Source organism: Coniophora puteana (genome assembly GCF_000271625.1).
Source record: "Coniophora puteana RWD-64-598 SS2 unplaced genomic scaffold CONPUscaffold_17, whole genome shotgun sequence".
Lineage (NCBI taxonomy): Eukaryota > Fungi > Basidiomycota > Agaricomycetes > Boletales > Coniophoraceae > Coniophora > Coniophora puteana.
The window spans coordinates 1-23,819 of record NW_006913069.1 but is presented as its reverse complement, the minus strand read 5'-3'; the positions used below and the strand labels follow the sequence as shown (position 1 = coordinate 23,819).

The 23,819-nt window shown below is 52.4% G+C and overlaps 8 protein-coding genes across 8 annotated transcripts; 4 read left to right on the top strand and 4 right to left on the bottom strand.

The window, feature by feature from the left end:
- Positions 1 to 507: 507 nt before the first annotated feature.
- CONPUDRAFT_169494 (uncharacterized protein) lies at positions 508 to 1,706 on the bottom strand (the record flags this gene model as incomplete). The annotated part of the gene is made up of 2 exons (XM_007776310.1): positions 508 to 728; positions 777 to 1,706. 2 exons carry the CDS (start codon positions 1,704 to 1,706, stop codon positions 702 to 704), a joined length of 957 nt encoding a protein of 318 aa, XP_007774500.1. The 3' UTR covers positions 508 to 701.
- Positions 1,707 to 1,866: 160 nt separating this feature from the next.
- CONPUDRAFT_169493 (uncharacterized protein) lies at positions 1,867 to 3,886 on the bottom strand. The gene has a single exon (XM_007776309.1). The coding sequence runs from the start codon at positions 3,583 to 3,585 to the stop codon at positions 2,191 to 2,193; it is 1,395 nt and encodes a 464-aa protein (XP_007774499.1). The 5' UTR covers positions 3,586 to 3,886; the 3' UTR covers positions 1,867 to 2,190.
- A 2,416-nt stretch (positions 3,887 to 6,302) lies between these two features.
- On the top strand, positions 6,303 to 8,723 carry CONPUDRAFT_85412 (P-loop containing nucleoside triphosphate hydrolase protein). Its single transcript, XM_007776308.1, has 6 exons — positions 6,303 to 6,344; positions 6,407 to 6,961; positions 7,023 to 7,269; positions 7,332 to 7,436; positions 7,492 to 7,672; positions 7,733 to 8,723. The coding sequence occupies exons 2-6, from the start codon at positions 6,883 to 6,885 to the stop codon at positions 8,639 to 8,641; spliced, it is 1,521 nt and encodes a 506-aa protein (XP_007774498.1). The 5' UTR covers positions 6,303 to 6,344; positions 6,407 to 6,882; the 3' UTR covers positions 8,642 to 8,723.
- A 20-nt stretch (positions 8,724 to 8,743) lies between these two features.
- CONPUDRAFT_85411 (hydroxymethylglutaryl-CoA synthase) lies at positions 8,744 to 10,699 on the bottom strand. The gene is made up of 5 exons (XM_007776307.1): positions 10,571 to 10,699; positions 10,384 to 10,510; positions 9,973 to 10,329; positions 9,189 to 9,910; positions 8,744 to 9,135 (listed from the first exon to the last, which is right to left on the bottom strand). Exons 1-5 carry the CDS (start codon positions 10,673 to 10,675, stop codon positions 9,001 to 9,003), a joined length of 1,446 nt encoding a protein of 481 aa, XP_007774497.1. The 5' UTR covers positions 10,676 to 10,699; the 3' UTR covers positions 8,744 to 9,000.
- Positions 10,700 to 12,041: 1,342 nt separating this feature from the next.
- On the top strand, positions 12,042 to 13,563 carry CONPUDRAFT_159193 (uncharacterized protein; the record flags this gene model as incomplete). The annotated part of the gene is made up of 2 exons (XM_007776306.1): positions 12,042 to 13,121; positions 13,204 to 13,563. 2 exons carry the CDS (start codon positions 12,042 to 12,044, stop codon positions 13,561 to 13,563), a joined length of 1,440 nt encoding a protein of 479 aa, XP_007774496.1.
- Positions 13,564 to 13,704: 141 nt separating this feature from the next.
- Positions 13,705 to 14,783, bottom strand: CONPUDRAFT_169491 (uncharacterized protein). The gene is made up of 3 exons (XM_007776305.1): positions 14,703 to 14,783; positions 14,448 to 14,620; positions 13,705 to 14,370 (listed from the first exon to the last, which is right to left on the bottom strand). Exons 1-3 carry the CDS (start codon positions 14,748 to 14,750, stop codon positions 13,902 to 13,904), a joined length of 690 nt encoding a protein of 229 aa, XP_007774495.1. The 5' UTR covers positions 14,751 to 14,783; the 3' UTR covers positions 13,705 to 13,901.
- Positions 14,784 to 14,883: 100 nt separating this feature from the next.
- CONPUDRAFT_169490 (uncharacterized protein) lies at positions 14,884 to 16,467 on the top strand. The gene is made up of 2 exons (XM_007776304.1): positions 14,884 to 16,226; positions 16,283 to 16,467. The coding sequence occupies exons 1-2, from the start codon at positions 15,273 to 15,275 to the stop codon at positions 16,304 to 16,306; spliced, it is 978 nt and encodes a 325-aa protein (XP_007774494.1). The 5' UTR covers positions 14,884 to 15,272; the 3' UTR covers positions 16,307 to 16,467.
- Positions 16,468 to 17,984: 1,517 nt separating this feature from the next.
- CONPUDRAFT_112306 (uncharacterized protein) lies at positions 17,985 to 21,175 on the top strand. Its single transcript, XM_007776303.1, has 9 exons — positions 17,985 to 18,655; positions 18,722 to 18,883; positions 18,940 to 19,012; positions 19,072 to 19,184; positions 19,239 to 19,555; positions 19,622 to 19,727; positions 19,784 to 19,850; positions 19,905 to 19,978; positions 20,042 to 21,175. Exons 1-9 carry the CDS (start codon positions 18,036 to 18,038, stop codon positions 21,045 to 21,047), a joined length of 2,538 nt encoding a protein of 845 aa, XP_007774493.1. The 5' UTR covers positions 17,985 to 18,035; the 3' UTR covers positions 21,048 to 21,175.
- Positions 21,176 to 23,819: the final 2,644 nt, after the last annotated feature.

Below are 23,819 nucleotides of genomic sequence, written 5' to 3'. Positions count from 1 at the left end.
AGCGATAAATCAGACCTTCATCTTGTTTTGACTACGAAGGAAAGCCTTAAAAATATTGATTGAAAGTACAGGAACGAACACTGAATGCCAATCTCTCAGCAAATTCAATGGGCGGAGTCTTGGTGAATAATATTATGCAATCCCGAACGACCACAGCTGCGGAAGCCAGGCAACAGGAATATTAAGCTGAGCATTTTAAAGCCAGCTTCCCATCCGCTCTCCCAACCTGTTCTTTTCTTTTCCCCTGAAGCCACCGATGCTCGTTTTCTCGAGGAGTCTTCATCATATACATAAATCTCACACCTGCGTATGAAAGCTTGATCTCGAAGGCACTTATGATAACACTTCGCAATTTCCGGGTCGAGCCAGTTCACTCGTACTAGTACATACATGCAGGTCGAATTCATGATACTCCGTAGCGTAAACATACGTTTTCCAGATTTGATTGTATTGTGACAATGGTTGTGAATCGAACGAGGTGGATGTGTGGAGTGGTATACATGGGCAGGACGATTGGTGGGACGATGTGGATGAGTGGGGCGAACTACTAATATGGATGAGGCCAGACTCTCTGATGCCGAGGAGAGTATGCCATTAGCGCTGAAGCGACGACAGGTAGAATAGCATGATTGTCCAATGAGACCTTTAATGATCGTAACTTTCTCGCATTCGTCCAATAGAACCAATTGGTTGGTAACAGTTCAAAACCGTTTCATCTCGATTTTTATCTATTGGACGGTCAAACGCAATAGAGAAACGAGAGAGAAGCAGCGTACTATGGAGGTTGCCTTTTCAACCTCTTCAGCAAGGAGGTTGATGCACTCTGTCAGACGCTCCCGGACGATCTTCGAGCAGAGCTCGCATCCCGACTTCTGAGCTGTGTTAATGAACTTCTGGACGTCATGATTTTTGACGGTGCTTGGAGAAGGCCTATCTTGCACGAGGGGTAGTATCTCGTCCATATAATCAGCCCACCACAGCAGAACTCCCTCTGTACCACCAAATTGATAATTCTGCCTGCGTTGGCAGTTCGAGCCATAGCTTTGGTGGGTATGACCGGATCTGGTGGTTAGCCACGAGAGCCCACTCGCCGCAAAGTGTTTAATCATCCATGGATTATAGTCTTTGGCCAGATTTGCAACAGCCGCGGTGCACCTTGAATGATACGTGAGGAGAACGAGGAGCTGCTTAGAAGATATCATGTCGATCTCGGGAAACATGGGTGGAATGAGGGGTAGGCGTAGCGTGTACTTCGAAGCGAGCTCCGCTTCTTTCTTCATTCCAGAACGACAGGCGATAGCAAAGCATTTGTAGGGGTCCTGTGCTAGAACCTCGGGCGTTGCGAGCACTCGCCCTAGACGTTTTTCGATGACGGAGACCTCATATTTGCGGGAAGCTTCGAGGACGTTGACAACGTCGCCCAGCTTGGTCACGTCGGGGTCTTCAGTGAGTGTTGAAGGGTAGCAGAATCGGAGGAAAGAGTCTAGAGTCTTACTAGACTCTGAGACGGCTACGACCGGCAGGCCGTCTTTGAAGTTGTTTGCGGTGTTCTCTTCCGCGGCTGGTTGAGGTAGTTCAAACATAGATTCGAAGATGGGCGAGGCAAGGGAAAGGAAGAGCTTGAAGACGCGAAAGTACACGCCATCTGCTGATAGTATGTAAAGGTCGGCTTTGGGGTGGTCGAAGGGGCTCGAAGCTGCAGACATAGGCGTTTCGGGAGAAGGGGTTATGCTATGGTGAAGCAGATCCAATGATTTCGCCGTTAAGCAGTTGTAGCAGGTTGAGACGGATATGCAAAGCAGCGCTTACTAAGTAACGAGCTAGCTTTCCGTGAGCCCTGGAAGCACGGTCCACTACGGGAGAGGACGACGACAAGATGATGTTATATAGCGGGGGGATAGTAGTTCACGAACAGGGAATACAGGTACCGAGCCTATGAGCCCTAACCCAATGCCTCATGACTGCCTGCTCGCGATCTTGAGGCAGGTCGGTCCGAACATCCTCCTCCACTGATACTCTGCGACATCAATGAGCATGTTCGAAGACTCAAAAGTCAGCAGAGGACCATAACAAGGTGTACGGCTCTCTCCGAACTCCAGATACAAGTCTTCGACTCGGATACTCGTGCATAGTAGTAGCTACGCTTATTCTAAAAAAAATACTCGATACTCAGCAGGGCGTCATCTCTTTCTACCGAAGGGAGTCCGCGCGCACGACTTCGGCGACCTTGTTCCAGTAGTCGGCCTTGCTAGGGTGCCAATCTCCTGCAAATTCGATTGCAGGGAGACAAAGAGGCAGAGAATGAGCCAAGAAGCGAGCGAAGGAATCCAGTTCGCTGCTAGACGATGGATTGAGAGAAACAGACAAGTCCCGAATGCGGGAGTTTACCGGCAGCGTAGCATATGCATGTTTCTGCGGAAGGCGTTTGAAGTCGGCACCCTGCACGATGATGTCGATGTTCAGATATGCCAATTCTGGCAGTAGTCGTAAAACGGCTATGAGTCTTGGAACATCCAGCGAAAAAGGGTGAACTTCAAGGGACCTAAGCAGAGGCCAATGCCCCAGGAGAGCCAGCAGTTGAGAAGGTTCCTGACGCAGTATGGAGATGGTACCAAACGAGAGACTGAGTTTCGTCATATGGCCAAGACACTCCAACGGCTGGAGGTCAGAGTAGTGGATAGCGGGCAGATCACCATCTTCGTCCGGGTCAAAATCATCTTCCTCAAAGAAGCAGGGATGATTGATCTCAACGTCTGTCAGACGAGAAGCGGAAGAGCAAGAGGCCAGGGCTTCCGTGACGAGCTCGAGAGGTTTAGAGGGGCGATACTGAGAGAAACGGAGGTTGATGCTAGAAAAGCTGCTAGAATTGGTCCATGTATGCGTGCGGATCAAGGTCTTGATTGCTCGTTCCATAGTCTCATAGCTATCGGCCGTCATCGTCAAGGACGCTGGCAAATGGCGGTAGATGTGGTTCGAGGTTGAGGTTGAAAGCCAAGACGTATGGTCAGGTACCAAAATATCCAAGGAGTTGATTTGACGATTATTTAGAAGGAGCGTTAGCAGCGCTTCATTGACTGGTCCGCATTTGACATCGCGCAGATGCTGAAGCCGGGAGAGCGTAAAGAAAATCTGGGAAATAGGCTCGTCGTGCATATACCACCACGAACCAAAGTCAAGATGTAATGTCTCCAGCATCGGGCAGGTCTTGTCTAAGCGATGCTTGGGTTCCTTGCCTTCTGATGTCCCTGACCTGATTTGGTCACGATTATCAAGAAAGAATAGTGCCGGAGACATAAGGCAGTGTTCGATGTAGAGATGACGAAGTTCGGGACCAAGTAAGACGGCACGCATCATAGGCAGGTGAAATATCTCGTTCGGGTTGGTTAGCCTCAGTCTGCGTAGCTTCGGGAACAGGGGGTCGGCTGATGCAGGATGACGTTTGGTGAGGGCGAGATAGACGTCAGGCATGATGCCAGCGTTAAATCCACCACGGTCGAAAGAGTGCTCAATGCTGAGGACGCGAGCAGCATACGATGCCAGGATGTTCCAGTCTCCGTGAGTCATTTCGCGTCGAAATCCCTGCATTTGACGTGACCATCATAACCCGTCGAGGTTTGGCACCGGGTCAGGATATCCATCCAGGTACTGGACACCAGCGAGAGAACGTACCCGAGGAATCTGTCCCCTATCATCTGAGTTCATCCCCTTATTGGCCCAGAGATCATCGCCTGTGCAACGGACAAAGTCTTCGAGGTTGTCGACATTTTCATAGAGTGCGTTGAGCGAAGGTTCTTTCAGACACTTGCAGACTCGTGCCAGTCTCGCCAGAGGTCTCTTTCCATCCACCTCGGCAAGAATGCACTCCAGGAGTTCGGAGACCTGCAAACAGCGATGCATATACGAAGCTAGAGATTGTGGTGATGGTCAAGCTCGGCGCCAAACACACATATTTTGTAATGTCGTGGGAACGGGCCATGGATACCAAACTGTCAAATTAGCCCCTATTCGCAATATCGACGCGTACTAAGTTCTGTTCTCGTTCTGCTCCTGCCAAGACATTTTGGACACAAAATAGAACCTAACCTCTAGGAGATCCAGCAGCAAGCGTCCAGATGGGCTGGCATGGTTCATAATGCAGCAGGGCTATCATGAGGATAGCTCGATCTACCCAGCGGCCAGATTCCACAGCGATGACGAACTTGAGAGTTTTGGTATGTTTGTAGTTTTCGGATTCCCTTGGAGGGATTGCCTCACGACTAATGATATAGTGGTTGATGACATAGCTATCCAAACAGCCGATGCTCCGTGCGTTATGATGCTGCCTTTGACGATAGTTTTCCCGGTTGACGTATGGGTTCATCGTCGTCCTTAGGCAAGGCACATAGCGTAACGATCTCGTCGATGAAGTTCCCACTCATGTCGCTACTCAGCTCTCTCCGGAGGGCTCTGTGTCCCACGCGTTCCAAGAAAAAATAACCCTCTGGCAGATGACGCCCTCATTATCTGAGGTGTACACCTTCTGCTACAAGGGAAGTTGGATGTAGGTCTCTCGCGCCGTTGAAAACACTACACCCAAACACGGCCAGAGTCAGCAAATCCTCTCGCTGAGGTAAACTCGACGTTCTTCTGAGTATTTTCAACTTACATTTGACGCGGCCGGCAGGATGATGGCTTGGAACAAACGGATGTTGTTTGGCTTGATCCAAGAAGCCAAGCACTGGCAGGACATGGATGCTGGGTCCAACAATGTTGTCAACATTTTCGTCTTTGATTCGCGAGTTGCATCGCATCATCGGCTGAGTGGACTCATGTAGTGATAATATTCTGCTCATGTAGGGCAGGACTTCGAACCAATCGTCGCTCATGGATCAAACTCGCCGCACGAGAGAAGCGTTCGATCCACTCGATCATCCTAGATCACGGTATTAATATGGAACCCACTCTATCGGACGCACAAGAGATCTTGCGGAGTCAGTCCTGGTATACGAGAGAGGTCAGCATTAAGATATATTTTTCCAGTGATTTTCAGCTAAGATGCCTGTAAAGGCCTTCCTTCTTCCGGCGGGGGTACCTGTTGGTGAGCTTGGACCGCCCATCCCTTCTTCCAGTGGTCGATACTGATAACCTAGTTGTAGCATGGTGTGCCACGTTCCGGAAAGACCTCGCTCATCCATAATATTGCAGGAGATCTTGGCCTCGACATTTATGTCATTTCACTCTCCAACGGGATGAAGCGACGCTCGCGTTGTCTACCTCGGGTCTTCCGGATACCTGCCTTGCGCTTATCGAAGACATTGATGTCGTCTTCCGCTGAGGCCTCACTCGGGACCCAACCGAAGAAAACGATGTCGAGTCGTCTACTACGACGCAAAGTAGGGTATCGCTGAGCAGTCTGCTGAATGTTCTCGATGACATTGCCGCACAGGAAGGTTGAATCCTGTTCCGCGACAACAAATAGGTACACCGCTCTCAACCCAGCTTTGACCCGCCAAGGTCGAATGGACCTACACGTCTGCTCCCACAACACAAGCAAGAGCTAAACGGAGAGGCTGTTTCTGCACTTCTTCGCACCCACTGGGCTTGCCATGCAATCGGGCTCTGACACAGACGAACACGAGCAGCCGAGCATCGACGTCTTTACCACTTCAAAACAGGGAACCGAGGTGACCAACCTCTTACCCCCTCCTGAAGCGCTGAAGGGCCGCGAGACAGCTGTAGTGGGTTTATCGCACCGAGAGCGCGCATCGTCGCTCTCGCAGGAGCAGTCAGTGGGTGAGCTCGCGAAGCGCTTTGCAGATGCTGTCCCGGATCACAAGTTTTTCCATGGCCGCCTTGCAAGGTTATATATTGAATTATAAGGTCAATCCCATTCAAGCGATCGATGATACGGCTTGGGTTGAGAAGGAGCTAGTAACTTGAACCTCCGAGTCGGATGATTCGGGCTGTGTGGCAATCCAGCTCGAAGGCCCGGGATAGGCAGTGCTTTTTACCACGGAGATCGTTCATACTTATTATGAACGGAACCGCAACTGACCCGGTTCTCACCGAGATAGAATGCTGAGCGAGAGACAGTCCTTGCAAGAGATCCCCATAGATAGCAGAAAATGGAAAAGCAAGGTATCGATTGTGGGCGCTGTTTCCATCTCCGGGTTTGCCGGAGGTTTGACGCGGCGCCAAACTGCAAACTCGTTCCTTTCGTTTGTCCTCACACAAGCTCGCATCCACAGTCACCCTCCGAGTGCTCAGCATGCTGTCAATGGACCCCTGCTCATTTCTACTTATATACCGTGCGATCATCGATGATCACGAAATCGGTGCGACATGCTCGCGTTTCAGCATTTATAGTAAGCCGCGGGTGTACAGTACATCAAGGTGTAATGAATGTACTAACGCGGCACATTTCCAGGTCTGGGTGTCTTCGGGCGCTTAGCTCAGGCGCCACCACAGCCTGTCTGAGATGATCAGGTCGCCATCGGGACATCCAGGAATGATATAATCGCCTCTGCAGTGTATGGCGGTCCTCCGTTGCCCCGTTCGTTTCCTCGACTTCCATCATCTCATGGACATCCAAGGCTCGTATGCTGACCTTCCACCTGCGCATACTAGCATCGGTGCACGACCGAACACGACTACAGACCTGGCACGCACACCTGCTTCTGGATATGTTGCTACCTCAGTGGGACTGTCACCGCTGATCACCTCTCTCCTACCCTCGACTGCTGCTGTTCAAGATGGACTCAAACTGGCCGTTCTAGGCGCCATCCTTGAGACGCTGAGGCGAAATGTGTCTACTCTATGGAAGTATGTCACAGACTCCCTTTTCTTCACTGCTAAGATCCACGAAAACGACGAGAGCTTTGGTTCGTTGGCGTGTGTTCGCATATGATGACTAGGGAGACTAAACCTTCGCTTCTTATTACAGAGTGGTTGATGTCATGGCTGTCGAATCAACCAGCTTTGCGTAAGCGACTCAGTCCCTCCATCCCAGTAATTGCGAGTCCTAATTCTCCTCAATTTCATAGGGAAGGCTCAGAATGTTTCCATCTGGACCCAGCCACCCTTCGATCTCGCGGGAATTCCCCCACACATGTACATGGAGGCCGGCTTTCCGGGCAACACGCGGCGAGAGAAAGACATAACCCTACAAATGGTCCCCTCGGTCGCGGAGGTCTACACTCTATGGCACAGAGGGCGATGGCTCCAGGCTTCTCGCATTGTCGATACCAACACTGTCTACACGGGGCACGCAGAGCAGATCCTTTCGCTAAGGTGAATAAGCCAACTCTCTTAGTATGCAATCTAACGCGCCAAAACACATACTTATGCCATAGGATGATGACTTGGAATCGGAAGATGCTGCGTAGCTTGATCCAGGAAGCAAGAGAGGCCCACGATATTGCCTCGGACAATGTCATTAATGTTTATGTCTTTGAGACGTAAGTCGAGCCACAAAGAAAACATTGCTCGTCCTTATTGACCGGCAATGCTCAGAGGGAGACACATGTACTCCATGCCGTGGAGGAGGCTTGCTACGCGGCCGAAGCGTCCAATACAGTCCATCATCTTGGACCATGGAATTCAGAAGCTAATCCTTGAAGACGCGAAAGACTTCCTGCAAAGCAAGGCCTGGTATACCGAAAGAGGGATTCCGTTCCGTCGGGGATATCTATTAGTGAGCTCTCTCAAGTGCTACTCAATATTAATTTATCTCAGTATTGACGAACATTCTCAGCATGGTGTTCCCGGCTCTGGGAAGACGTCACTCATCCACAGCATTGCGGGCGAGCTCGATTTGAACGTCTACCTCATCTCCCTCTCCCGCGCCGGCATGGATGACACGATGCTCACCGAGTCCATCGCGGGCCTGCCCGAGCAATGCATCGCGCTCATGGAAGACATCGACGTCGCCTTCCACCACGGTGTCACGCGCGACTCTGACTCGTCCGACTCCAGCTCCTCCCTGAATTCCTCTTCGCCAGACAGTCAAAGTCAGACTCCCGGTGCGCACAAGGACACAGGTAACAAGCAGACGAAAACGATCGAGAGCCGCGTATCGCTGAGCGGTCTTCTGAATGCGCTGGACGGCATCGGCGCGCAGGAGGGCCGCATCCTGTTTGCGACGACGAACCGATACTCCGCACTCGACCCTGCACTCTGCAGGCCCGGCCGCATGGACCTGCACGTAGAGTTCCACAACGCAAGCAGGGGGCAGGCGGAGGAGCTGTTCAGACGCTTTTTCAGGCCCACCTCTGGTAAGGAAACGAGCACGGCTGACAGTGACCAAGTCAACGGAGATGATCTTGATCTTGGAGCGTCGTCCTCGGAGGAAGAGTGTGAGACAATGACTGACTTTCAACCGAAGTACTACTTGGCGAAAGAATCTGGGATGGATGTTTCGAAAGAGCCGCCACCAGCGTATGTTGGTGTGACCCATCGCCAGCGCGCACCACATCTCTCGCCGGAGCAGCTTGACGAACTAGCGGCTCGGTTCGCTGTCTCTATCCCGGAACGCAAGTTCTCGATGGCTGCGTTGCAGGGCTATCTGATGACTTACAAGGTCAGACCGGTTCAAGCCGTCGAGAATATCGCATGTTGGGTAGCCAAGGAGCTGTCCAACAAGAAACAAGATGTCATATCGTGATCTTGATCTTAACCTCGGCGAACGGGCTGTATACCATCACTATACCCACCCACTTTCCTACAATCAACAATATCATGAACTCAGTGCAACACACCACAGAATGAAGGGTTAGCAAAGCTTGAGAGCAAAGTGTATTATCGCATCAGCATCACTATATGCGTCTAAATAACTATTGGTGGGGTGGGGTAAATAAGGAAATTACTCCAGAACGCGAAAAGTGTGGTAACATGCGTCTAATGAATCGATACAAACAACCTGCAGAGGAAAGTTAAACAACAGCACCTTCCGCCCTAATCCGCGATGTGAGAGAATATAAGCAATGCCGAAATGTAGAGTACAAGGGTAACCGTGATGTTTGTTTATGCGACGGGGGCGCGGGCGTACTTCCGGCGGAACTTGCTGTCCACGCTCTCGAGGTAGAACGTGCCTGGCCAGATGTGTTCGATGGAACCGTCAGGAGTGTAGTTGACGGCGTTGTGGTTCTTCTCACGGAGCTGAAGATAAAGAATGAGTTTATGCGGAAGGCAATGGCAAGACGAGAACTCACGAGTAGCGCGTCAACGTACTCCTGGCAAGGGACAACCTTCATGCTCTCGAGACGCTTGATGAGGTCCATCTTCTCGCAGATCTCGGACGTGTCGCCAACGACACGGAGCGTGAAGAAGCTGGCAGCGCAGCCAGAGCCGAACGCAAACATGCTCAGACGCTTGCCAAGGAGCTGCTGGGGCTCGACAGTGCTGAGCAGCGAGGCAAGGCAGCCGTAAAGCGAGCCGGTGTACATGTTACCGAGGCGTTTCGAGCAAGCCATCGAAGGGTCCACCTTCTTGGCGTACGTAGCCTTGGAGAGACCGATGAACGTCTTCTCGAGGTTCTTGTCGGTGATCGTGGACTTGTAGGGGGTGGCGAGGACGGTCTCGGGTGAGGCGACGTTGGCGAACTGGGGTGCCTCGGGGGAGGTCACGAAGTCATTCCAGAAGAGACGGCCGAAGGCCTTCTGGACCTGTTTGCCGTATGGGCTGTGGAAGACGGCATAGTCGATATCGTCGAGAGAGAAGCCAGCCTTGGGGTCGGCGCCGTTGGCGTGGCCGTTGGTACCGTTAGCGTGGGCCTTCTTGGCCCTGGCGACCTTCTCGCGGTAGCGTGAGTAGGCGGCGTCGAGGGCGGAGATGTAAGTGGTAACGGAGACAGGGCCATCGACCTCGGGGTATTCCGAGTCAAGACGGGGCTTGTAAAAGTCATAGGTGTTCGTCATGTGGTTGCCGTGAATGGCTAGACAAGACAAAGTGTGAGATTCGTTTGAACAAACGCATATATGCGCGCAGGACACTCACGGTCAACGACCACAGGTGCATTGGGGCCAATGAGGAGGGCGACCGCACCAGCACCACCGGCGGGACGAGCTGCACCCTCGGCGTAGATGGCAATGTCACCACCGACGACGATGGCGTTCCGGCCGTCCCAGGAGGAAGACTCGATCCAGTTGACGGCATTGAAGAGGGCGGCGGTGGAACCATAGCAAGCATTCTTGGAGTCAATACCCTCGATATCGAAGTTGCCCGCCTCAGCGAAGAGGTCCATGAGGGTGGTCTTGACGGACTTGGACTTGTCGATGATAGTCTCCGTACCGACATCAATGCGACCAATGGACTTGGGGTCGATGTTGTAGCGCTCGAGGAGGCCAGAAACGGCTAGCGGCACGGTTTAGCCAAGAATGGAGGGAGACAATAGCGCGGGACGCGTACCGTTCAGAGAGAACGAGTTGATATCCTCACGGTCGTCGCAGCAGGCCATGTACTCCTGACCGAGACCGATAGTGTACTTGCCAGCTGCGACTCCATCGAAAACCTCGAGGTCGGCCTCAGAGATGCACTACGAAAACGCGTCGCGGTGAGTGCGAATACAAAAATTGCAGTATTGGTCCCGACATACGCGGTAGGGGAAGTAAACTTCCATGGCAAGGACACCGACATCCTTGGGGCGGGGAAGGCCGTAGTCGAGGGAAGTGGAGGTACCATTGGTGGCGGAAGAGACCATGGCGACGATGACTTTAAAGGGAGGAGGGGGCGAGGAGGGGATGATAGGCAATGAAATCAGACGAACGGAAGGTTATATAGCAAGCCGGTGATGTGCATCGTTGGAAATAATAAACTTGGGTCCTAAATTTTATGGTACGATTCGAGTCCGAAAACGTTACGCGTCAGGCAAGTGTGAGTGGCGTGTTTCACTGGTCCAATCCCTGCACGCATCAGGCTCTTGTCACGCAACCAACTATTTGCTCGTCCCGATCCACGGCTTGGAGGTGTCACCCCAACTCGGAGACCGCCACCAAGACCACAAAAGCGGCGGACGCGCTTGTCTCTCCTTGGTATAGCTCTCTTCGCCGCCCACGAATATCTCACATATCAGAACAAAAACCCAATCAATACTATTCTGTTTAGAGTTTTCATCTGCCTTCTTCTTCACCTCGTGCAGAACGGGCGCATCTTGACACAACACTTGGTTGGGCCTTAGCCCTGCAACTACCGCATGCCTTCCCATACATGATCTGCAGCCGGATTATCCACTGGTGGGTTGTTCACCTACGGGACTTCTTTCTAGCACAAACTCTTGGGTTGTTCCCACGCTTACGCTGCCCGTATGTAAGTGATACGCACGTCAGCGATATGGCTCTTGACCAGTCTTGCCTTCACGTTTCGGGATACACACAAGAGAACAAGAACGTAAGACTGACAGCTCGTTTTGGGGTGGACTCAAATTTGCCAATCTCATGGAATTGGATCCGTTGATACGCCCGATCCGAGTGGCCAATGGCAGCCGACAGCATTTTCCGTGGCTTTGACAGTGACACCGGGATGCTCGGCCACTCCGCACTGATAATCTACTTGACATTTTCTAGCGCCCGGGGTAGAACGTGTCAACTGTACATGCTCAGGTATTTCATGAATGTCTTGAAGAGGATCACTGAGGCGTGGAGCTGTGCCTGCCACCTGCAGTACGTTACATGAACTAACCTGCATGAAAGCCCACTCCCAAGCTCTTTGATGCGGCAGATGTTCTTCTTCGTTATCTCACCGGCGTTCCTGACCAATTTGTAGATGCTGATCGACCCCCACCTGCTTGTTGGCTTCCACGAAAGCATCGCATTTCTTTGCATCTTCACATTAGGTATTATTGATAGAAGCTGGAGATGACGCAGAAAAGACCCATAGGGTCATTCAGAGACGACTCCTGGTTGGCAAACTTAACTTGGTACAGCTAGCTTCAAAATACACTGATCCAAATATGGGAAAGAGCCCCTGATTCCACTGTCTGCCAGCCACCAGCCCACTAACCAATGTCCAAGTTGCGAACGAGCCCAGCCGTTTCTTCCTTCGTCACCCCATCTTAGCTCTTCGTCAAGATGTTGGTCTTAAGCTCGACGCTCTCAAAGCTCTCAGCTCCTTTTAGCTCTCTCCCAGAGGGATGTAAACGCAGACGCAAGCAGCGATACTACCCTCCAGGTGGCCTCACCGAATGCATTCCGCAATCCATCAGCGCATTCTCCATTCCACCTGATGACCCAATCCTCCGCGCTGCCGAGGCTTCCCTGAGGGCACGTAAGGGCAATGTTGCAGCTACCCAGTTTGCGCACCATATAGCACGCGACTTTGACCAGGTTGCTAGCTCCGAGGCCACTGCTGAGGCTGCCGGTACGGCACCATGCGCTCCGGACCCGAGCACGAAGATGAACGACGATCATGGCGCGTCTGTGGGTTTTGATGTCGATGCTAATACTCAGTATGCTCCTCGGCGCACAATCTTCCGCGGGAGGAGCAGCGTCGACGTTCTGGGATATCCCGACGACGATGACAGTCACGGACGCTCGTGCGCCGCCCTTCCCCGGTTCGACAGACGCCCGCGTTCTCGGTCGGTGTCCGCTTCTCCCGGCAATCTCTCGAGGTCGCTTTCGTTCGCCACTCCTCAGTTCCGTAGACCTTTTTCTTTTATTAGTGCAAGCGCGGCCAAGGCATCGCTCCTCGCTCAAAAGCGCCCTCGGACGGTTAGGCGGTGTACCTGGCCTGTAGTTCTTTTGGCTCAAGATCACAACCCCCGCAATGACCTAATAGGCGCTCAGCCCAACTCCTCGGGGGTTCTCACGTTCCAATCTAGATATTCTTCGCGCTACTTTCCGGACATATGCTCGCCGGTGACTCCAGCTCATCTCGGGAAGACGCTTGCTCCTCTGGCTAGCGAAAGACTCAGACAGGAGTTGCGCGATCAAGGCTATTTGCGAGCCCATGACGACAGCCCCGAAAACACGGTTTCAGTCTTTGGCTATATGCGGCGGACGCTCAATTGCTGTTTCCTAGCGCCGACAGACAGCACGGACGGTCTCAGAATAGACGATACACAACGTTCAACCGTACCTCGCCGGCCTTTCTCTGACAGCCCGCTGGGGCGGCGAATAGGACGTATGGTCGCATATGAGATGATCGAGAACGTTCAGGCAAGCTATCCGTATCTCTCCTCTGCGACGCAAACGGGACCGCCAGCCTCATTGATAACCCGCCCCGACTGAGCAGGCCCATGCACCATCTATGACGTCGTTCGTCTTCCATGCGTCTGATAGCGGCTTTGAGAATGAGAACGTCGGTATTCCACTCGAGCTCGCGACAGCCATGGAGGACGAGGACGAGAGCCCGAGCGTGATGGTCACCAGGACTTCCTCGCGCGACTTTCAGACGCAGACTGTGTTTTACTCGTGTTCGGACTATGCGACGATGTCGAGTCGGGCGGTGGCCCCTCCTGCTGCCTCCTCAAGAGGTACACATCTGGCGCAGCTCCCGTCAAGAGGTGATGAGTCCTGGGTCACTGCGTTCTCTTCGCCCCCACGGCCGCATGTTGCGCCATCTGCCGGGAACATTCTGCTCAGACACGAATAACTACGTGTGCTGTGTTTTTGGAATGATTTGACAAGGATGCACTGATATCTGTCACCATACCCGATCAGTACTCTGTGTCTTCCTTCGGAGCTCTTCCTTCCATGCATTTACATTTGGTTTTGTCTTTCATTCCTTGACCTTCTTTCATCAAATCTCAAATTGTGAATCGTAGCATAGATTGCCGAGCTGCGCGAAGCACTGTCACGACAACCATATAAGTCCAAGAAGGGTATGAAATACAACCGTTAGTCGATACAACCACAAACCCAACCCCAAGAAACCAGGTAGACAGCGCTTGTGACCGGGAGAGACAAGGTTTCCTAATAACACCGACCGTCTCATGTCAGATGTGCGGTGGGCGGTTTCTTCTTCCCTCTTCGATCTCCAAAGCCCTTCGGCTGCTGGCCATTGGCCGAGGGCTTGTTATCTGGTCCCAACGGCGCACGAATAACGTTGACGGGACTCCGCATCTGCTCGCCGCTCGTACCCGGCAGTTGAACGTCCTCTGGCACACCTTTTGACTCGCTTGAGTCCTTTGCTGGGGTGTTGCTACCGCTCCCTGAGTCGTTATCACTGGCTTTACTGCTAGACCCAAATATGCGTTCGCGCGCCTCTTGGTACTGCGCTTCGCGCTGCGCAAAGGTATTCCGAGGTGAATCTGCGGGTTTGGCGCTGTTTTGCGAAGTCGCAGGCGAGGGGCGCTTGAGGATCCGCATCGGGCCCTGCAGGGCTGCAGGCGGGGGCGAGACGACCTGGCTCGTGCTCGAAGGTGCGATTACGAGTTCGGGCATTGGCACAGTGGAGTTTCTGTTTGGGACAGTGTATTGTGGAGGCAACGTGAGCATATATGGAGCGTGGTGTAAAGCAATAGCAAATGCACGCACGCCTTCTCCCAGACCTGCGCGTTATCTTCCTCCTCCGAATCTGAGTTGTCCCAGTCATCGCGGACGACCCGAGCAGACGGTTTCTTCTTGCTCTTACTTGGGCCGGAGTTGGAAGTAGGCAGTGCAGTGCCAGCTGTACTAACCTGAGGAACGCCGTGAGGCGGCAGATATGCCTGCATGATTAGACGAGATGGGATGAGCAGAGGGTTACTTTGAGTCACGAGAGATCTCGAGAGGGTACTTGGAGAAACGCACCGTCTCGTCCCATGCGTCGAGCGTTGCTGTGCTTGTTGATGCCTGCATGTCCGCGCGTGTGTCTGGGTGCCCTAGAGCCAGTGGCAGATCGCGCAGAGGAACTGTAATGGGAGACTCGGACCCGTCGGTACGAGCGCGCAAGCTTAAGGCGGTGACAGGCGCTCGGCTATTTGCGCCTGCGCTTTGTCCTGATCCCACACCATCCGGCCATCGACGTTGACGGATGATATGGCTGAATTACATGCTCCTCAATCAACGCTGTAGGGCACTGGACCTGCAGCAGGATTGTCATTGACATTGAGCTAACAACAGCCGAATTTCACCATTCAGTGCTGACTTGATTCATGATTGCTAGGAGCTTTTGCAAATACCTTTACACCTGGCTAACCCTGACCATTGTTCGAAGTCAACGCGTCGACACATGCTCCCTCCACGTTGAAAGGTTGGTAATCGACCTCATCGCCATCGCAAACGCGTGCACGTCTCGTGTTTTCAGCATGTTTGTGCATTCGCCGAGGTGGTATATCAGCAACCGCAGCCAGCTGTGCAGACGACCAATATCTCAGCCAAATGATGTCCCAAGCCGCCCTCACCGCGTCGCGTCCTGCTTCTCCCGACGCTTACTCCCTCCGTGCACCTTTCGACGACTGCAGTGCAGACTTTGTCATCCAGACGACAGATGGCGTGAGGTTTGGTGTGCACAAATTCGTTCTATCACTTGCCTCGCTCCTCCTTAGGCGCACCTTCTCCGCATCTCCACTTTCATTCACGGAGTGCGATCCGAGCATCGTGGTCAAGCAGGCAGAAGACGAAGGTCGAGACACCGTTCTCATCTCGGAAGAGAGCCGGATCGTCGAGATCGTCCTACGCTTTATTTATCCATACGCTAGCCCATGCGTCGAGAAGGTCGAGGACATCCAGTCCGCCTTAGCCATGATGGACAAGCTCGGAATGAAGGACATGATGAATCGCCTTCGCCCTGCCCTTGTGCAACCATCCATCCTTGAAGCAGAGCCACTGCGCATATTCTGCATCGCACATCGATATGGCTTCCAGGACGAAGCCAAACGCGCCGCCTACGAAACTCTCCGCCACCCGATCTTCCTTCCCTTCGTCCCCGAGCTCGCACACATCTCCGCTTCAGCATACCACCAGCTGCTCGCGTACCACCGTAACGCCGGGCTCGCCGCGGCAGCGCTGACGTCCGACTTCTCCTGGTTCCCGACCATCGCGCCGCGCTGGGTCTGGTTCCAGTGCGACGACTGCGCGCACCACTCGCTGTCGTGGCCGCTCTCGGACGGGAAGCTCTACGAGGTGAACGCGTGGTTCATCGACTTTATGGAGCGTGCCCGCGAGGCACTGCGCGAGCGGCCATGCGCCCAGGTCCTCGAGGACCCCGTATTGCTCAGCGAGGCACTGGCCAACGCTGCTGCGTGCGATATGTGTAGGTCCGCCGTGTTTTTGGACTTGAACGTCTTCATCAAGGAGTATTTCGTGCCCGAGGTGGAGAGGGCGACCAAAGCAGTGAGTGCTCGATGGTTCACCTGCTTGTATTACGCCTTTGTCTGACACACACCCAGGTGGAGATAGATCTCAAACTTTAGAGACGCTTACTAACAACATTGTAGCATAACACAAAGCATGACGGGCATTGGCTCTATATACATGTATCATAAACCGTAACCATCAGCATACACAGACACTGGGAGTTGGATTTTCATAGCCAGAATTTGTGTAGTCCATTGTATGCAATCATTAAAATAAGACTGGAGCAGAAGACTTGCGATCTTGTTTGCGACGAGCGTTCGAGGTTAAAGTGAAGGTTAACATCAGTGTTCGGAAATTTCCGAACGCTCCTGACTTCTTCAAGATTTGGGAAGCAAGTACTCTCACTGTCAACTTTTCCTTCGTCTTCTGCTTCACTCTCGCGCTCTTTAGAATGGCCAGAATCTCAAATCCTGCACCAAAACAAAAGGCAAAATCCAAAGCCAAGGCTCCGAAGCTCGTGCAAATTCAAACCGAGTCGGATTCTGACGATGCGCCAGAAGCCATCTCTCAGGCAGCGTCTAAGGCGGCAGCACAACGTGATGAAGAGGCGCTAAAAGAGTTTGAAGCTGAAGAAAACGCGCGTGCGAAGCGTCGTAATCAAGAACACGATCGGAAGCTCAAAGAACGGGCACTGGTGACGAGGGGCGGTCGGCTTAGTGAGGGTAAAGACAAAAAGAGGGCCGAGGAGAGTACAGGGAGCGACGAAGGAGAGGATAGTGAGGGGAGTGATGGAGAAGCTGGGGAAGATGATGAGATAAGTGCTGCTGAGCGGCGGATGATGAAGGCCATGATGGAAGCGGGGGAGGAGATGGACGAGGACGAGGATGGACTTGGCATGGACGATGAGGAGGATGACGAAGACGACGAAGATGAAGACGCATTCCTTGACGAGGACGAGGATGCAGACATGGACCCGGAAGTAGAGGACGAGGACGCATCCGAATTGTCCGACGCAGAACTTGTCAAACCCCCGCCTAAGCCTAAATCCTCGACGTCGAAATACCTTTCGGAAGATCTCTTTGCATCTGCATTCGCCTCGCAGGCTGCCGCCTCGAAATCAAAAGCAAAAGTGTCCAAGGACACACGAGACTCCAAGAAGTCTGCGCGGCAGCGGAAGGTGCGCTGTATCCGACCAAAGGACATTGTCATCGGGTACGTTGGCCTTTCGTATTAAGACTTAAGTCATGAAATTCAGATACTTTCTAGTTCGCGGACGATACGTACGCTCTCCAGTCTTTCCGACCCCTCCGATGCTGCTGCTCGTTCAAAACCTCCGCCAAGAATCAATAAATTCCTCGACCGCACACTAGCTCTCAAAGGCAAAAAGGGGGCATTAAATGCTAAGGCTCGCGGGTGGGAACGAAGACCAGGTCCGTCTCCCCTTGGCTTTTCTTAGTCCCGCCACCAGACTAACGGACTTGTAGCGAACATAGGGGTGATGAAGATGGGTGGAGCGCCTGTAGGTTTCGTGAGGAACCAGAGCTGATGAAAACATCGGTTGCTTCCGTTGTATCGCGTAGTGGTCTATATACTCTTCAATATATCGAGGGTTTGCTTTCATCTGTCTACAGCTAGACCGGGCGCCGTTTACCTTGCGATTATTTGACAAAGTAAGATACATCGGACCGGACATGTGCGCGTTCCGGTGGCTGTGCAGTATGGCATCCGCCGACACTTCATTCTGACGCAGAGGGCAAGGTACCGGGCTACTGCGCGTCCACGCTTCACCTATTCCAACTCTCTGAGCCCGCATCGCGGTGCAACATCTCTCTGACACGTCGCCCCATGGCAGGGAGTGAAGGATCCAGCGATCCGCGAGACGATTCCGGGCTCGCCGCCAGTCTCGACCAGCTCCATGTAAATGCCGCACCTCATGTTAACCCTAGGCAGCCGAGCCCTAATCCATGGGAGGATGAACATTCATCTTTGGAGCTCAAGCCAGCCCACACCCCGGATCCCTCGATGCTCGACCCAGCGGTTACTGCACCATTCAATAGCTCTGCCTCGTCCTCGGAGGCCCACATACCGTCCAGCAAGGATGTCTTGAGCGAGTTCGACCCTCTCGCCAACCAGGAAGAGGTTGATTCGCACAACGCCTGGGCGAGCGCAGAAGGAAACCCTCCCCCTCCCATCCCAAAGTCGACGAGACCGCCACCCCTCGTGCCTAAGCCAGAAGAACCCGACGATACACGACCACAGTCACCACGCACGCCTCCCCCTCAATCCGACACTTCCCCCCAGACTACGCCCTCTTCCTCCTCTTTTCCTTCGCTCGCGGCTTTTGCGCGTACGTTCTCCCTCCCCGGCCGTGCACGACCACGGCCTACATCAATGGACGGTGCCAAGCCAATCGGATCACCCAGCACGGTGATATCCTTTGCGACGCAACAGCAGCAGCGGCCAGCGTCCCCTTCACCTCTCCAGAAGGAGCTTCCCTCACGGCCCGGAGGATCGAGGAGCGCTCCCACCAGCGCACCGAACAGCGTGCCAGGCAGCGGTGCGGCGACACCGTCGGGCTTTAGGACAGATTCGCCGCGGCCTGGCAAAGATAAGGACCCACCTTTCGATTTCCAGAAATTCCTCGATCAGATGAAGAGCAGACAAGCGGATCCGATTGGAAAGTATCTTCGGTCGTATGTCATGGCTTGCCTTGTTGGTGTATGCGCTGCTGAAACCAATGCCTTGCTAGCTTCCTGAGTAATTTCGCGAAACGTTCGTTCACGGTTAATGACCAAGTCAAGATTATTAATGACTTCCTGAATGTGAGCCATTTTCCTTGCCGTGTGGGACCGAGGATAAATGTTTATGTTTTGTTTTTCAGTTCATTTCGGTGAAGATGCGGGAGAACGAGATATGGCGTAATGCTTCGGATGCAGAGTTTGATAACGCTATGGAGGGAATTGAGAAGCTTGTGATGAACCGACTATACGACTTGTATGTTTTCTCTCTCCCTCTCGCATTTAATATCTGCTTATTCCATGTCTGTAGTACGTTTACCCCTCAAGCTGCCCGGTTGACTCCGCCACGGCCAATTACAGCTGACGACCTTGAACGAGACCGCGTGCTATCACAACGTATTGCTTTGTTCGGATGGATTGAAGAGAAGCACCTTGATATTCCGGTGGGCGAAGGCAGTCAAGGGTTCCTCATGTTCGCACAACAAGGCATGTTAAATTTGATACAATGTCTGAATGCTCGACCGGGGGCTAATACTTTCTTCCCTTCAGAACTTCTCAAGGTCAACCATTACAAGGCGCCTCGTGACAAGCTTATTTGCATCCTCAATTCATGCAAGGTCATATTTGGTTGGCTTCCTGCTACATGTTTGCTTTCTTTGAACTGACTTCGGACCGTCCGGCTCGTTATCATAGGTCTGATACGACACTTGCACAAAGACGAAGGAGCGGATTCATTTTTGCCGATATTAATCTTCGTGATTCTGAAGGCTAATCCTGAACATCTATTGTCGAACGTGGAGTGCGTGCTTGGTTTTTGAGCGTTTTGTTTTTAGCTAACGCATTGGTTTTTTCTAGGTTCATCAATCGGTTCAGGAACCCCGAGAAATTGCAGAGCGAAGCAGGCTATTATTTGTCAAGTCTGGTGCGTTTCTTTTGCAATAAAATTGTTTTATCTGGTTTCTCAGAAGTTGCAAAGATGGGCGCCGTTTCCTTCATCGAAACCATGGACCATACTTCCCTATCTTGTATAACTCAGGAGGTGTTCGAGCGGTATGTATTACCCACCACTGGTTGAAAGTATGAGGCTGATCGCGGGTCGATGACCGTTTCTAGAAATGTCGAAGACGCAATCCAGTCCCTACCTGATTCCCGACCACAATCTCCTTCCTTCTCGACTATCTCAACCTCCACGCCCCGTAAAGGCGTCTCGTCACCTTTACCCGCTTCGCCACATGCGGGTGAGGAATCAGCAGAACCCCTTGCCCTACCAGCACCCCAATCTATCGGCGAAGATGCTCGACGCCTGTTACAGAAGACAGGGGATACGATCTCGAAGCCTCTCGGTGCCATCAGCCGAATCTTTGGCGAGGTCCTAGACGAGAAGCTGACCTACCTCCCGGGCCCCTTCGCGCCGTTCGAAATCGGCAGAGAGAACAGGCAGGAACGTCAACAGCAGCAACAGGGATATCCTGGACAGGCGTCCCAGGCCCAGCAGCAGCACTGGTCCCATCCCGATCAGATTTCCCAATACTCTAAACCTCCACAGACGCCCATCGGAGTCGGCGAGAGCGGTCAGCAAGTGGGCGCGTACGGTCCGCCTATACAGACACCGTACAAGCCGCGCGTGCGACGTGGACCGCCTTCGTCGTCAGGCTTCGCAGGCATGCCGAGTACACCTAGCACACCACCAGGTATGGGCTACCAACCCGCGTATTACGAGGACACGCCGACGCGTCCGGGTGGTGTGCCGTACACAAACCAGGCGCTCGCGATCGGGCCGTCGCAGCATGCTCGCTTGGCGCCGCAATACGGATTGGGGCCCGGACCAAGCCAGGGGCAGAGTGGCCTAGGGACACCGGTGTCGGGAGGGCAGGGGCAAGGGCCGGGGCCGGGGCAGAGCGCGCACGTCTCGCGGACGCCGACGCCTGCGATCGACTATATGGGCCTGCAGAACGAGATCGACCTTGCACACGATCGGGCGCATGCCGCTGCGAAGGATACGCTCGTCCAGATTTTCCCGAGCGTCGAGGTTGGGGTGATTGAGCTCGTTCTGGAGGCGAACGATGGTGATCTTGGCAAGAGCATTGAGGCGCTTCTGGAGATGAGTGGCGGGGAGTGAGCGAGTGAGTGGGGGGTGGACGATTGTGGAGATTGGATTGGCGTGGGTTGGCTTTGTGGGTCCTGTTACATGCGTATGCACAATGTTGATGTGTATTGGTGTTTATTATCCTTATCAGCATTTTTCACTCTGACTAGCGCTGTACTAGCAGGTGGGAGGACAAGGAGGAGCAGGGCACAAGCCCATAATCAACTTTACGCGCTTACAGAATGAGATCGACCTCGGGCGTGTCGCGTTGAATAAACACTTATCAAGATTTCCCATCTTTCCGTCTCGAGTCAGTGCCACCGTGACTGAGCTTGTGTAGAGGTAAGGGAAGATATTGGAGTGTCCCCGAAGACGAGGGCATAGTAAGTTAGAGCTAGTTAGGGCAGCTCCTGCGTTGGACCTAGTCACGGTAGGGTCGGGGGCCGAGTCGGTTCTCTAGGAATAGGCTTCGAGCAATCATATGGAGTTGAGTGTGTATCGTTTCAACGACTACACATTCTCAGCGTCTGTATTTTCAGCCGCTATGATAACGCGATGACCACCAATTATCAGTCGTCTATGAGCGTTTTGCTACCCCGTGGGGGCCCGTCAGCCCTCCGACATCACTAAATGGGTGGGAAAAGTTTGACCGTTATACCGAGTGATCACCGTTATAATATCGTCGTCGAGACAGTTTTGTATGATCACGAATGGTGACGCATTCCCATTGAGTGAACATATCGTTACGGTGTGGCAGTGAATTTCGGCCGAACACCATGTCGCGGACACTTTACCATTGATCAAAATTGATGATCTTGCTCGTACATTTGTTAGTCGAATATAAAATACGGAGACCATCTCAGAAACAAAATTATCATTGAGCGATAACTTCAACTGCATATGTCAGCCACCGCTTTAGGCAGAGAGGAATACTAATGAACATTAACAAATAACAACGAAAAACGACGAACAATAACAAACAGTAGAGATTCGAATACCCTCTGACCTTTACAATGATGCGGAGCCGGTCGCGTTGGTGAGAGTCTCGTCTTCACTTAACGTTCACTCAGGCTCGAGTTTGCCTTGCAAGACCCCAAGTTGTATCCAGGTGCGTTGAAATAGGGACATTCCCTTTGAAAACTAAACTTGAACTGCTGGTATTTGAAGCCACGCGCTCACGGAGCAAGCAAGCATGTCTGAGCACCCATATTTTACGAATAGATTTGTAAAATGAGTTAGTGTGGCGGAAACGCCTGAGACGACGCATGAACTCGCCCTTGTGCACGCTTGTGGAACAAGTGAGTGGGGGGAGAAACCCGGCCACACCACGTTGAATGCATGAATACCAACCGCTCTGCCTCTGTCTGCTTCTATTCATACCTAGGCCTATAGTTCTTGCAACGCAATGCTTGATAATTTGAAGTGGCGACATGCATTCCAGCTACAAGAACGACGGCAAAATGAAATAGTAGAGGACCTCTAATAATTCTGGCCAATCAGAGACAGATGATGAAGCCAGCCCTAAAGCTGATGGAGAGATAAGATAAGATAAGACATTTTTGTTCGCCTTCGCCTTTTTGAACACTCTCCCCGCCTTTTCTCTCTCCTCCCTTCAACCGTTTCTCTTTCTTCCCCCCGCTATTTATCCTCCACTGTACTCTCTGTTTGTCTTCCTCACCTGTCTTACACGCCTCCCCACCACCAATTGTCACCACATCCACTTGTCTTAGAATTGTCAAGTTCTTCTGGTGTTTTGGCTCTGGTAAATCTGGCACATTTTACTACGCATATAAGTACCTCCCGAAAGCCAGAACCCCTTATGCACGAAGCCAACAGCATTCTTCAATGCACTCTACTAAGATGAGGTGCATGCATTGTTGCTGTCGCCCCATCACTCACTCATTTTTCATCCCTTTTAGCTCAACCCGGTGGAAAGTGATGGACGAAGAGCCATAGATGGTTGACGTGAGTAACTTGAGTCTAATTATTTCCTCGGACCTCCTGATCTCGTGTACTGCTGCTGCTCTCATGTATCATTGTTGCTCTCATGCTGCTGCCCTCGTGTTCCTGCTCTCGTGTATTATCCTCGTTTGTTGTTTTAACCTCGCATAATGCTACATCATGTACTATATAATATTCACAATGAATGTTTTGTCATTAAAATCATGGGCGAAATTGCGAGTCCTCATCATATGGTGTGAGTTTTTATCATGCGGCATAAATCACAGCCGTTCTTATCGTGTAATTATCATGCAGGCTCCGTCAGTGGTAAGATAGCCATCAATATTATAATATCATCCCTGATCTGACCATTTCACCATCTGATTTTGGTCTGATTTCCCATATGTTAAAAACGGACTTTACGCTCCACTCGTGCTGGAGATTCGAAATATCATTAAGGTACGGTGTCAGTTATAACTGATTCTACTACTGCTCATGTACTTATATTCGGTCCGCCCATTTAGTGATGGAACTGCACGCTGGACAAGTGCGCCACCAGCCGATCACAAACCGATCGCGAATTGCGGCAATTGCGGTTCGGCTAACTCCGCGGAAGCTGATTCGCTGCTTTGTTCCTCCGAACGCTCATGTGTTCCTTACCCCGGACCCGCTTTCGCCTGCAGCACCTGACGATCAACAAATTCGGTGAGCGAGCAGAACATTCTGATCGGAATGCACGTAGTGACGACATTATTTGCTTCTTACGTCTCTGGGTGAATGCAGATGGCTTCTGCTCTTCCAATGAGCCGGCCAGCCACCGCATTTCGTCAGAGTGGCGTCTGGGGTTTTGATAAACGTACGCTC